The sequence below is a fragment of the Procambarus clarkii genome, chromosome 28 (genome assembly GCF_040958095.1).
Source record: "Procambarus clarkii isolate CNS0578487 chromosome 28, FALCON_Pclarkii_2.0, whole genome shotgun sequence".
NCBI lineage: Eukaryota > Metazoa > Arthropoda > Malacostraca > Decapoda > Cambaridae > Procambarus > Procambarus clarkii.
In genome coordinates, this window is record NC_091177.1 from 27,698,290 (window position 1) to 27,709,603 (window position 11,314).

Here is an 11,314-nt window from a genome sequence, read left to right on the forward strand (position 1 = left end):
AATATTAGTTGTAAAGAGGGCAGTATTCCCAGTAAATGAAAAAAAACTATGATCATCCTTATCCCTAAAGCCAATGGAGAGTATAGACCTGTGTCTTTAACCTCGTGTTTTTGTAAAATGATGGAGAGGATCATTTTAAATAAACTTTTGTATATAATAGGTGATCAGCTGTCTAGTAATTTGTTCGGGTTCCTCAGAGGAAAAAGTACCTCTGACTGTATTATTAAATGTCTAGCTAATGGTAATGATTATTATAGAATTTTTATTGATTTATAAGGAGCTTTTGATAAAGCCAACAAAGAGGTTATTTTATATGAATTAGCTGGTCTTGGTGTTGAAGGGAGATTATTGCGCTGGATAGGGGATTATCTTCAGGAAAGGAAGGCTCAGGTGTGGTATCAAGGTTGTATGGTTCAAGGTTCAAGGTATCAAGGTCAAGAACTCGGCACACCTCAGGAAGGAGTGTTGAGTCTCACCCTGTTTAATGTACTAATGAATAAGATAGCATCTGAGAAATACTCAAATTGGGTAACTCCAATCATATATGCTGATGATATTTTGTTTCAGGGCAAAGATATTTCAAAGGTTCAAACAGTGTTGGACAATTTCGGAAACCTATGTCACCACATGGGACTGGTGGTTAATGAAGACAAAACTAAAGTTTGAATGTAGAAGTCGGAGGCCCATTATATTGAAAATAAACGGTAAAAATATAGAGAGAGTTAATATGTATAAATATTTAGGCATATATGTTGGATATACTCATGAGAGTTTGGAAACTGAGATGAACAGACTGTTGGGTCAATGTCGGAAGAGATTACAACCTCTGAAGGCCTAGGCATGCTGTGGAAAGGAGTGGGAGTCCCTGTGCTACGAATGATGTACTTGAGTACTGTAAGATTTCTTATTGATTATGCTGCACCTGTCATTTCTTGTTTTGGTAAAGGTAGGATGGGCAAGTTGGAGAAGATACAAAATGAAGCCATGAAAATTATCTTAGGATGCCCAAGAAATGCTCTGATTGAGATAATGAGGATGGAGTTGAATCTGCAGAGTATTTGGGATAGAATTGCAGAGATAAATGTAGCCTCTGCCATTAGATTAATGAGAGGTGGGTAGCTAATGAATTAATCCTCTCGGTTTAAAAGGTGGGAAGTAATGAACAATGTATGATGAAGAAGAGAGCATATATGAATAACTTATGTTCTAATGTTATAAAGTATGATGTTATTACAGAGTGTATTGCTGTGCCCGAGAGAAAATTCACACTACCATGGGAGGATTGTAATAGATGTAGTAATTACTCCCTTGCAAAAGAAAAAAAGTATGTTTGAAATAGGAGAGCTGAGGGCAACATATGATTGTATAATTAAAAAAATTGCCTACAGAAAACACTCTACATGTATATTGTGATCGGTCAGTAGCTAGGGATGGGAAGGCAGGATGTGGAGTCTTGATCAGGGAGTACACTGACATCAGCACTGTAGATACTGTTATTGGCCGCCGCTTAACTGACAATGCCTCTTCAACGCAGGCTGAACTCCAAGATGTATTATCAGGATTACAGGAAGCTAGTGAGCTCTAGCCATTGTCTTTCCCTTTGTAACTCATCTGCAATGTATGTACCTTTACCTGAATAAAAAATCTAATCTAAATCTATATCTAATCTATATGCTTAGATATATGCAAATGAGAGAGTAATAGAGCGAAACCTTTAAAATACTGAACAATTTGGAGGATATTGATTCATACAATTTCTTCAAAAGGTCATATGTAACACTAACAAGGAGCAAAGGTTTCAAGCTCAACAAGCCACAATGTAGGAGTGACAACAAATGCTTTTTAACCCACACGATTATGATCATAGCAATAAGGTTTCTAAAACAGTAGGCATTTTTCCAAAGTCAGACACTGTATTATGTTCCTCGCCCTAACCTAGTCACTCAGTATTATTCACTCATTTATCTATGTCTTGTCTATCTATGTCTTAAAGGTTACAAGACGTACATTAGTCAATACAATTGGTGCTTAAAATGTTACAGATCTCTTGTGAAACACGGGTATTAATGAAAAAAATTATTAGGTAAAATAAATAAAAAAGGCCCAAGGGCCATGAAGTAACAAGAATGCAAGGCTGGCACAAGCTGGTGTAAGTAGAGAAGACGGAAGATTCTTCATATTAAAAGACCCTGCTTCTCCAAGATGGCAGTCACACCATGCTTGCCCTGGACAATCACCATATGGAGAAGGACTGTTTACTGTGAAGGGAAGTCCACAAAGGCAATGCCAGCATGAGCCAGTATTGAAGGGTAAACGATGATGGCACCCTCACAGTAACACAAAAGCCGAGCAAGTCCAGTGAGGAAGACCTGTTGATGGGAAAGAAGGAGAATTTTTAGTCATACAATTTTTGTTTTATAAGATTCCAAAATATTACATTGATATAAATTTGTGAGAGTATTCTGAACATTTTGAGCCACCTTGAGTCCTCTCCTCACTAAGTAACTAACTGCCAAAAGATTAAACAACCCCTGGCCCACAAGTGGCATACTGTACTTGAAACAATTAACAAGACGAGTATGAAAAAAATAAAAATAGAATTTGCCTAGTTACAAAACAAGAAGTTAAGAGATACTCATCAATGATTACCAATATAATACAAAGAGCCAAAGCTTCCTTTTATGAGAATGGATTTAAAGAAGCAAAAGGAAATATGAACATTACATCTCTATCATCACCCATCTCTAACATCCTAGGGTCTAAACAACAATCACATACCAAGCAGATAAAACTCTCCAAAGATGGATACACACTTGCAACAGACTTAGATATTGCAACTGATTTCGATAGCTTCTTTTCATGAATTTGTGCAAACCTTGGCAGAAAAATTCCAAAGACCCAGACACATGTTACTACATATCTCACAGGTAGCTAACACTACTCCTTTTACCAGTCAGCCCGACAGACATTATATCCAATCAGCAAGCTTAGACTCCAAACACACACACACACACACACACACACATGGTATCAGCAAGCTTAGCCTCCAAACACACACACACATGGTATCAGCAAGCTTAGCCTCCAAACACACACACACAGAAAATGGGGACATTGAAACAGTTGATAAACTTGATTTCAAGAGAGAGAGGTCACTATGGGGAACTTCAAATTTTTTTTAATAAGTAATTAGACAAACTTGTTGCTAGACAGGGATGTAAATTAAATGTATGCCAAATTTTGCAAAATATACAATGAAGGCATACAAACATTCATACCAAAACAGAGATGCAGGGCCAGAAAACAGAATTGGTTCAACAGAAATTGAGAGAGGGCCACAGACCAAAAGACACAAAAATGGAATGAAAGACATTGAAAAACTACAAGCAGATATCAACAAAGTTTTCGATTGGGCAGCAGAAAATAACATGATGTTTAACAGTGATAAATTTCAGGTACTCAGGTACGGCAAAAATGAGGATCTGAAACATAATACAAGGTACAAAACACAATCGAATCTTTCCATAGTAGAAAAACAGCATGTCAAGGATTTGAGAATAATGATGTCCGACGATCTAACGTTTAGGGAGCATAACCAAGCAAATATTGCGTCAGCCAGAAAAATGATCGGATGGCTTATGAGAACTTTCAAATCCAGGGATCCCATCACAATGGTTGTACTCTTCAAGCAGTCTCCGTGGTGTAGTGGTAAGACACTCGCCTGGCGTTCCGCGAGCGCTATGTCATGGGTTCGTATCCTGGCCGGGGAGGATTTACTGGGCGCAATTCCTTAACTGTAGCCTCTGTTTAACACAACAGTAAAATGTGTACTTGGATGAAAAAACGATTCTTCGCGGCAGGGGATCGTATTCCAGGGACCATAGGATTAAAGACTTGCCCGAAACGCTATGCGTACTAGTGGCTGTACAAGAATGTAACAACTCTTGTATATATCTCAAAAAAAAAAAAATCTCAAAAAAGTCACTTATGTTCTCCCGGCTCGAGTACTACTCAGTATTCACTTCCCCCTTCAGAGCAGGAGAGATTGCTGAAATAGAGGGAATACAGAGAACATATACGGCACGCATAGACGAGATAAAACACCTAAATTATTGGGATCGTCTCAAAGCTCTCCAAATGTACTCTCTAGAAAGGAGATGAGAGAGATACCAAATAATATACACATGGAAGATACTGGAGAACCAGGTCCCAAATCTACACTGTAAAATAACAACGTACTGGAGCGAACGATATAGAAAAAAATGCAAGATTGAACCAGTGAAGAGCAGAGGTGCCATAGGCACAATCAGAGAGCACTGTATAAACATCAGAGGTCCGCACTGGTTGTTCAACGTCCTCCCACCGACTATAAGAAATATTGCCGGAACAACAGTGGACATCTTCAGGATAAAACTGGACTGCTTTCTAAGAGAAGTTCCGGATCAGCCGAGCTGTGGTGGGTATAAGGCCCTGCTGGCCGCTCCAAGCAACAGCCTGGTAGACCAAACTCTCACAAGTCGAGCCTGGCCTCGGGCCGGGCTTGGGGAGTAGAAGAGCACAACCCCATCAAGCAGGTATCAATATAGGAAGAAGCCAAACCCCCAAACATACCAGCGATACAAAGATGCGAGAAACAACTATACAGCGAGTAGGGAGCCGGTCGGCCGAGTGGACAGCACACAGGGCTTGTGATCCTGTGGTCCCGGGTTCGATCCCGGGCGCCGGCGAGAAACAATGGGCAGAATTTCTTTCACCCTATGCCCCTGTTACCTAGCAGTAAAATAGGTACCTGGGTGTTAGCCAGCTGTCACGGGCTGCTTCCTGGGGGTGGAGGCCTGGTCGAGGACCGGGCCGCGGGGACACTACAAAGCCCCGAAATCATCTCAAGATAACCTTGCCTAAAGGTGCTTTGAGCAATGAAGTAGTTAATTTTATATATAATATTATATATATAATATATATTTACCTGTGACTACTGCTTAGCGAAAATTTGATCTCTGTGAAAATTGGTCTCGTCATTGCTAGGAGATATTTTAAGACCATGATTTGCTGTGCATGGCACTGTAGTCTTCAAGTCATCAATCTAAAAATAGAGGTAATCTTTTAAAATGTAATGCAAAAATAAATTGCAAGAATAATATGAAGTTATTATACAATTTTTTTTAATTATTTAAATATTTGTGAGACATTATTAAAAAATGTATGAAGTACAGATTCTCTAAGACCTGATATGTATCTGCTTATGTTCCACCACATTACATTCAGGCCTGAAGAGAAAACACAGCCAGTAAGGTAATGATCACTTAGGATGGACTGGGATGCTACATGTAGGTGGGGGCTAAGCTGCGTGAGGCTAGGATGCCCAGCCTGCCTTGTCTAGGCTGGGCTGGGCTAGGCAACACTAGGAAGGAGTCAATAAATCTCTGGAGTGCCTTACTTTTCTTGATATCCTTAAAAAAACAAGAATGATGCCATTTTATAAAGGAGGCGAGACAGCAGACATAAACAATTAAAGAAAAATATCAAATCTAATTATACTTTCAAAAATATTTGATTTTTTTTAACAAACATCTCTTCCTACTTTGTAAAATTCGACATGAATACAAAGTCCCTGTTAGTTTGGCTTCCGTTTCCAAAAGAGTATCAATGATGTCATTATTAGTTTGCTTGATATAATCTAAACAGCCCTTGAGAACAATGACTTCTCAATTGACCTAAGAAAGGCCTTTGATACTGTAAACCATAACTACCTCTTACTTAAAACTTCACCACTATGGTATTCAAGGCCTTGCTCTGGACTATATTCGTTCCTATCTCAGTGTCCACTGAAATAGGAAAAAATGTTCCTTAAAAATGTCCACTCAAGGATGTCAACCAACCAACTTACACTAAACATAGAAAAAGACCTTCTACATTTTATTTGGTAGAAAATTATAAAATTAGATTCAACTTTAAATAGACAATGTTAACATTACCAATACAAATGAGGGGCAGTTCTTTTGCATATACAAAGATAAGACACTGAACTTCAGCACCCACATACAGCACATAACCAAAAACGTCTCAAAAATGGTCATATATACAAGAGTTCTTACATCTTATACAGCCACTAGCACACATAGCATTTCAGGCAAGTCCTTAATCCTAATTTTCACACACACACACACACATCCCTAGGAAGCAGCCCATAGCAGCTGTCTAACTCCCAGGTACTTATTTACTGTTAGGTGAACTAGATATAGAGAATAACCACAAAATGCTATCTTTATAAGAACTATCTTGTAAAGCCACTAGTACGCACAGCGTTTCAGGTAATATATATAAATATATAATATATATATATATATATATATATATATATATATATATATATATATATATATATATATATATATATATATAGTCACGTAAATACAGAGACTAAACTAAGAGACTAATATATATATATATATATATATATATATATATATATATATATATATATATATATATATATATATATATATATATATATATATATATATATATATATATATATATAAGTCACGTAAATACAGAGACCTTGAGCACCACTACAATTTTGTCCCCATTGCCTCAGAGACACTTGGGGCCTGGGGTAAAAGTGCTGCTAGCTTTTTGAAGGAGTTGAGGTCTAAGCTAATCGAAACAACTAGAGACCCTAGAGCTCCCAGTTTTCTTTTTCAGCGCCTTAGTGTGGCAATCCAGAGAGGAAATGCTCACTGCATCCATGGTTCCTGCCCGCCATCTGAGGAGCTGGAAGAGCTGTACAACTTGTGACAAGCAGCCTTGCACCCTGCATGTAATCAATATTGTAACTTTTTTTTGTGTAATGACATTTTCAAATAAAGTAAGATAAATATACACACATACCAAAAGAATAGGGGTGGTAGGAGAAGAAAATATCAAAGTGTTCAGTGAGGATCCACAAGGTCTTCTCTGAGTACTCTTTGTTTTCTTCTCCGAGGCTGTGGGTCCCTACACTTGCACTAGAGGTGGTACCCCATCTAGGTTTAAAATATATATATATATATATATATATATATATATATATATATATATATATATATATATATATATATATATATTATATATATATATATATTATATATATGTATATTATATATATATATATATTGTGACGGTAACGCGTTGGTGTTCGGCTGTTTAAGGCTAGGGGTATGGCCTCGTCACATAGTTATAAAAAAAAATAGAAAAAACTGGAACTTCGTCTGTGGTAAGGTAAGGAGAAGACACACAAAACACAAGTAAACTTTAACAATGAAATTTTAATTACGTTAATTAAATCAAAACATGAATAAAATGCACAAACAAATTCTTATAATAAAATCAATCAAAATAATAAGAATAATTAGATGACACAATGAAAAGTTACGTTAAGGCAAAATAACAAGAAGTGCAATACAAAATAAAAGGTAAAGTGCTGGAATATTGGCTTTAAGCCACCACTTCTCTCAGTACACGCTAGCGTCTAGCCGGGAGGAGTGGTGACAACGAGAGCACTGAACATTCTGAGGTAGGAGGTTGGGGCGACCCCAGACATCAAGTAGTATGGGGGGGCGAGTGCAGGTGCAGCCAGACCGGCGACCAATCAGCGGAGCCGGTAGCGATCAACATGTAGTTTGGTGGTTTGAGTCCGAACAGGTGGCTGGCTGCATATGTTTTGCTCACCCTGGCAAGCCTTGCTGGTGTTGTTGTTGTTGTTGGACATGTCTTCCATAGTCGTTTTATATAATTTCAACGACGTGTTTGTGGAGGGAAGAGCAGGCTCAATCTCTTGAAGGAGATTATTGTCACAACTCTCCCCCGAAGCCTGCGGTTCTGGAAGAAGTACGTCGTTATATGGTGGAGTAATGGATGGAGTCGCTTCTACTTCATAAACTCTGGAGAGATCATGGGCTAAGATGTTGTCAGACTCTTGGTATAGCGTGTCTCCAGGTTGAATTTCTGCAGGTAGCATGCCCATAGTAGAAGACGTTGAGATGAGAAGTGGGCGTGCTGCAGGAGGTGTAGGGTGGTGTGGTCCGTGTTGATGGTGGACCGAGCACTTTTCAGGTGTGAAGTGAAGTGCTGAAGCTTCAGGATGAGGAAGAGTAGTTCCTTGCCAATTGTTCCGTCGTTCCTTGTAGCAGTAGTCGCTGACAGGTGTATTCTTCTGGCCTCGTTGCTGCATCACGACACCACCATCGTCGGTACCATTGGCGTCGACATGGAGGATGAAGGGCTTATCTGACAAGGTGAGAGTGGAATTAGAAGAGGGCAAAGGAGCACGATTATTATCCTGAAAGCATTTGGGAAGATCATTAAGGATTTCGGAATTAGAAAGCGCTGACTCCTTGTCAGTGCTTTCGGGAGGAGAAGCTGGGAAGGTCTCACTGTGGATGTAGGGTTCTGTGAATGTGGAATAGTTAGTCAAGACAGTGGGAGGAGTACCATTATATTGCTTCAGGAGGTTGACGTGGCACAGCTGGGTCTTCCGCCGCCTATCTGGAGTTTCTATGACGTAAGTGTTGTTGCCTCTGCACTCTTTGACGCAGTAGGGTCCTGAAAATCTGTTTTGTAAAGGTGAACCTGGGATAGGGAAATAGGCAAGGACGAAGTCTCCCGGCTTGAATTTTCTTACTTTGCTGGTCTGGTCGTAATGAGTCTTCATTCTCACCTGGGCTTTCAATAGATTATCATGGGCAAAGCGGTGGACTCTCTCTAGAATGTGTTGAAGGTTTTGAAGAAACTGGGGCACATTCTGATGCTCACTGAAGGTGGCATCTCTGAGAGAGTCTTTGAAAGCCTTAAGGGGAGTACGGCACTTACGGCCGTAGAGCATCTCATAAGGAGATACTCCTAGGGACTCATTGGGGAGACTTCTGAAAATACACATTATTAGGTCAATCTGCTTATCCCAATCCTTTGAGGTTTCACTACAAAACTTTTTCAAGAGTGCTTTGATGGTCTGATGACTACGTTCAAGGGAACCCTGTGAAGCAGGATGATAGGGGCTGGACAATACCTGTTTGATGTTGAACTCCTCCAGTGTCCTTTTGAAGAGATCACTGGTGAAGTTGGTGCCACAGTCACTTTGAATCTCCCTGGGAAATCCGTATTGAGTGAAGATCTTCAATAGATGTTTTATAACCGTAGCAGCCGTGATGTTCTTCACTGGAACTGCTATGGGAAATCTGGTGGTAGGACACAGGATGGTTAGGATGTAGGCGTTACCTGAACTGGTCCGAGGTAAAGGACCAACACAGTCTATTATGAGTCTGTGGAAAGGTTCCGCAGGCACCTGTATGGGAATCAGTGGTGCTCTGGGAATGGAGACGTTCGGTTTGCCTGCCGTCTGACATGTATGACACTGTTTTACGTACTGTTTGACGTTATTTACCATACCTGGCCAGTAGTAGTCTTGACGAATCCCATGGTAAGTCTTGTTGAAGCCGTAGTGGGAGAATGCTCCGTGGGCCAGGTGTAGAATAGTGGGCCGCAGGCTGGTGGGAATCACAAGTTGTTCGATGTTGGCCCAATCGTCCTCCTCCTTCAGTTTACTGGGTCTATATCTGCGGTAGAGCAAGTCGTTCTCTAGGAAGAACCCAGGAATACTGTCGGGTTGAGTCTCAGCCTGGAAAAACAATGGTGTTAAAGTAAGATCTTCCCTCTGCAACTTACGGAACTCCAACTTGGTCAGATGCGGGGGGAGTTTCTGAGGGTCTTGAGGGACAGCGGTAGCAGTAGAGTCAGCTGGCTGTGGACGTGCGGCTTGTGCACGGGTGGTCACGAGAACCGGAGGAGAAACTTCATCACTCTCTTGAACCTCTGCTGGAACATACTCAAGAATAGGGTTTATTGGCACAGAGTTACACACCTGGGGTTTGTCCATGACGATCAGGTTGGTCGGTTGCAGGTCTTCTGCCAAGTCGTTGCCTAGGAGAAGTTGCACTCCAGGCATGGGAAAAGGCTTTTCCCTGACGGCGACTTGGACTTCCCCGTTCACGTAGGGACAATCCAGGTGGACTCTGGCGAGAGGGTATGGAGTGGTAGCAGTGAGGTCAGTGATGAAGACTGTTTCCCCGGTGTAGACTATGTTGGGCACAGTCGACTTCAAGATGATCGATTGTAGAGCCGCTGTGTCCCTCAAGATCTTCAATTTGAAACGTCCCTCCGGATTTGAACCGTTGGCAGAGACAGTTCCAGTATACAGGTGGTTACTGAAAAGAGAAAGATCATTAACATCAACACCAACATTCATCACAGGCTTACCGGACTTAGGAGGAGTTGGTTTGGGTCGTTGTTGGTCAGTGGTTCCCTTGTATTGAGACTTACCACACTTGTCTATGGTATGTCCATAGAGTCTACAATACTTGCAGTACAGTTGTGAACCAGCTTGATCGGGGCTCACCTTCTCGTAACTGTACCACGACTTCTTACTGGAGGATGGTTCGGGTGTCAGCCGGTGGATGAGGCTGTAAGTGTCAGCCGACTTAGCACACTTCAGGTAGTCGGTTTCTTCTTTATCTGCTAAGTAGAGGCGGACAGGAGGTGGCACACGTCTCAAGAATTCTTCAACAAGCATCAGGTTGACGAGTTCTGTAAAAGTAGAGACATGTGCTGCTTCCAGCCATTTCATGAAATACCTCCGTTTCGTGTTAGCAAACTCAAGGAAGGTAGTGGTACTTGCCTTCAGGTGGTCACGGAATTTCCTTCTATAACTTTCTGTGGAAAGTAGGTAGGCGTCCAACACTGCTTGTTTCAGAGTGTAGTAGTCATTCTCAGACGCCAAAGTACTGAGTGTGACTGCAGCTCTACCTGTAAGATGGACTCTGAGAAGTGTGGCCCATTGGTCGACAGGCCAACTGAGTTGATTAGCAAGGGTTTCAAAGGTGGTGAAAAACACATCAACTTCTGCTTCTACAAAGGATGGCATTAACTTACTTGCATGTGATATATTAAAACTGACGGGAAGATTGGCAGTAGCTTGCTGGCGTCGAGTGAAGTGGGAAGTTTCCAAGGCGATTTCACGTTGACGACACTCTAGAGCCAGAGTTGCTTGTTGCTTGTCATGTTCGCGTTGTATTTCCAACTCGCGTTGTTTTGTTTCAAGCTGTACTCTCTCACGTTCATGGAGCAAGGCGACCTCACGTTCGTGGAGGGCGAGTCCACGTTCGTGTTCTTCTCTCCTCAAGGCAGCTTCACGTTCTTGTTCGTCTCTCCTCAAAGCAGCCTCGCGTTCTTGTTCTTCCCTCCGTATGGCAGCTGCTTCTCTTTGCTGCTCACGTTCAAT

General features: G+C 41.1%; 1 protein-coding gene across 1 annotated transcript; it reads right to left on the minus strand.

Annotated features, from left to right (window-relative positions):
• Positions 1-8,966: 8,966 nt before the first annotated feature.
• On the minus strand, positions 8,967-9,924 carry LOC138369394 (uncharacterized). Its single transcript, XM_069332636.1, has 2 exons — positions 9,427-9,924; positions 8,967-9,215 (listed from the first exon to the last, which is right to left on the minus strand). Exons 1-2 carry the CDS (start codon positions 9,911-9,913, stop codon positions 9,205-9,207), a joined length of 498 nt encoding a protein of 165 aa, XP_069188737.1. The 5' UTR covers positions 9,914-9,924; the 3' UTR covers positions 8,967-9,204.
• Between the last annotated feature and the right edge of the window lie 1,390 nt (positions 9,925-11,314).

What these genes read in the sequence shown, in the direction of transcription:
- LOC138369394 (XM_069332636.1), bottom strand. Translation starts at nt 9,913, where the DNA reads ATGGACAAACCCCAGGTGTGTAACTCTGTGCCAATAAACCCTATTCTT.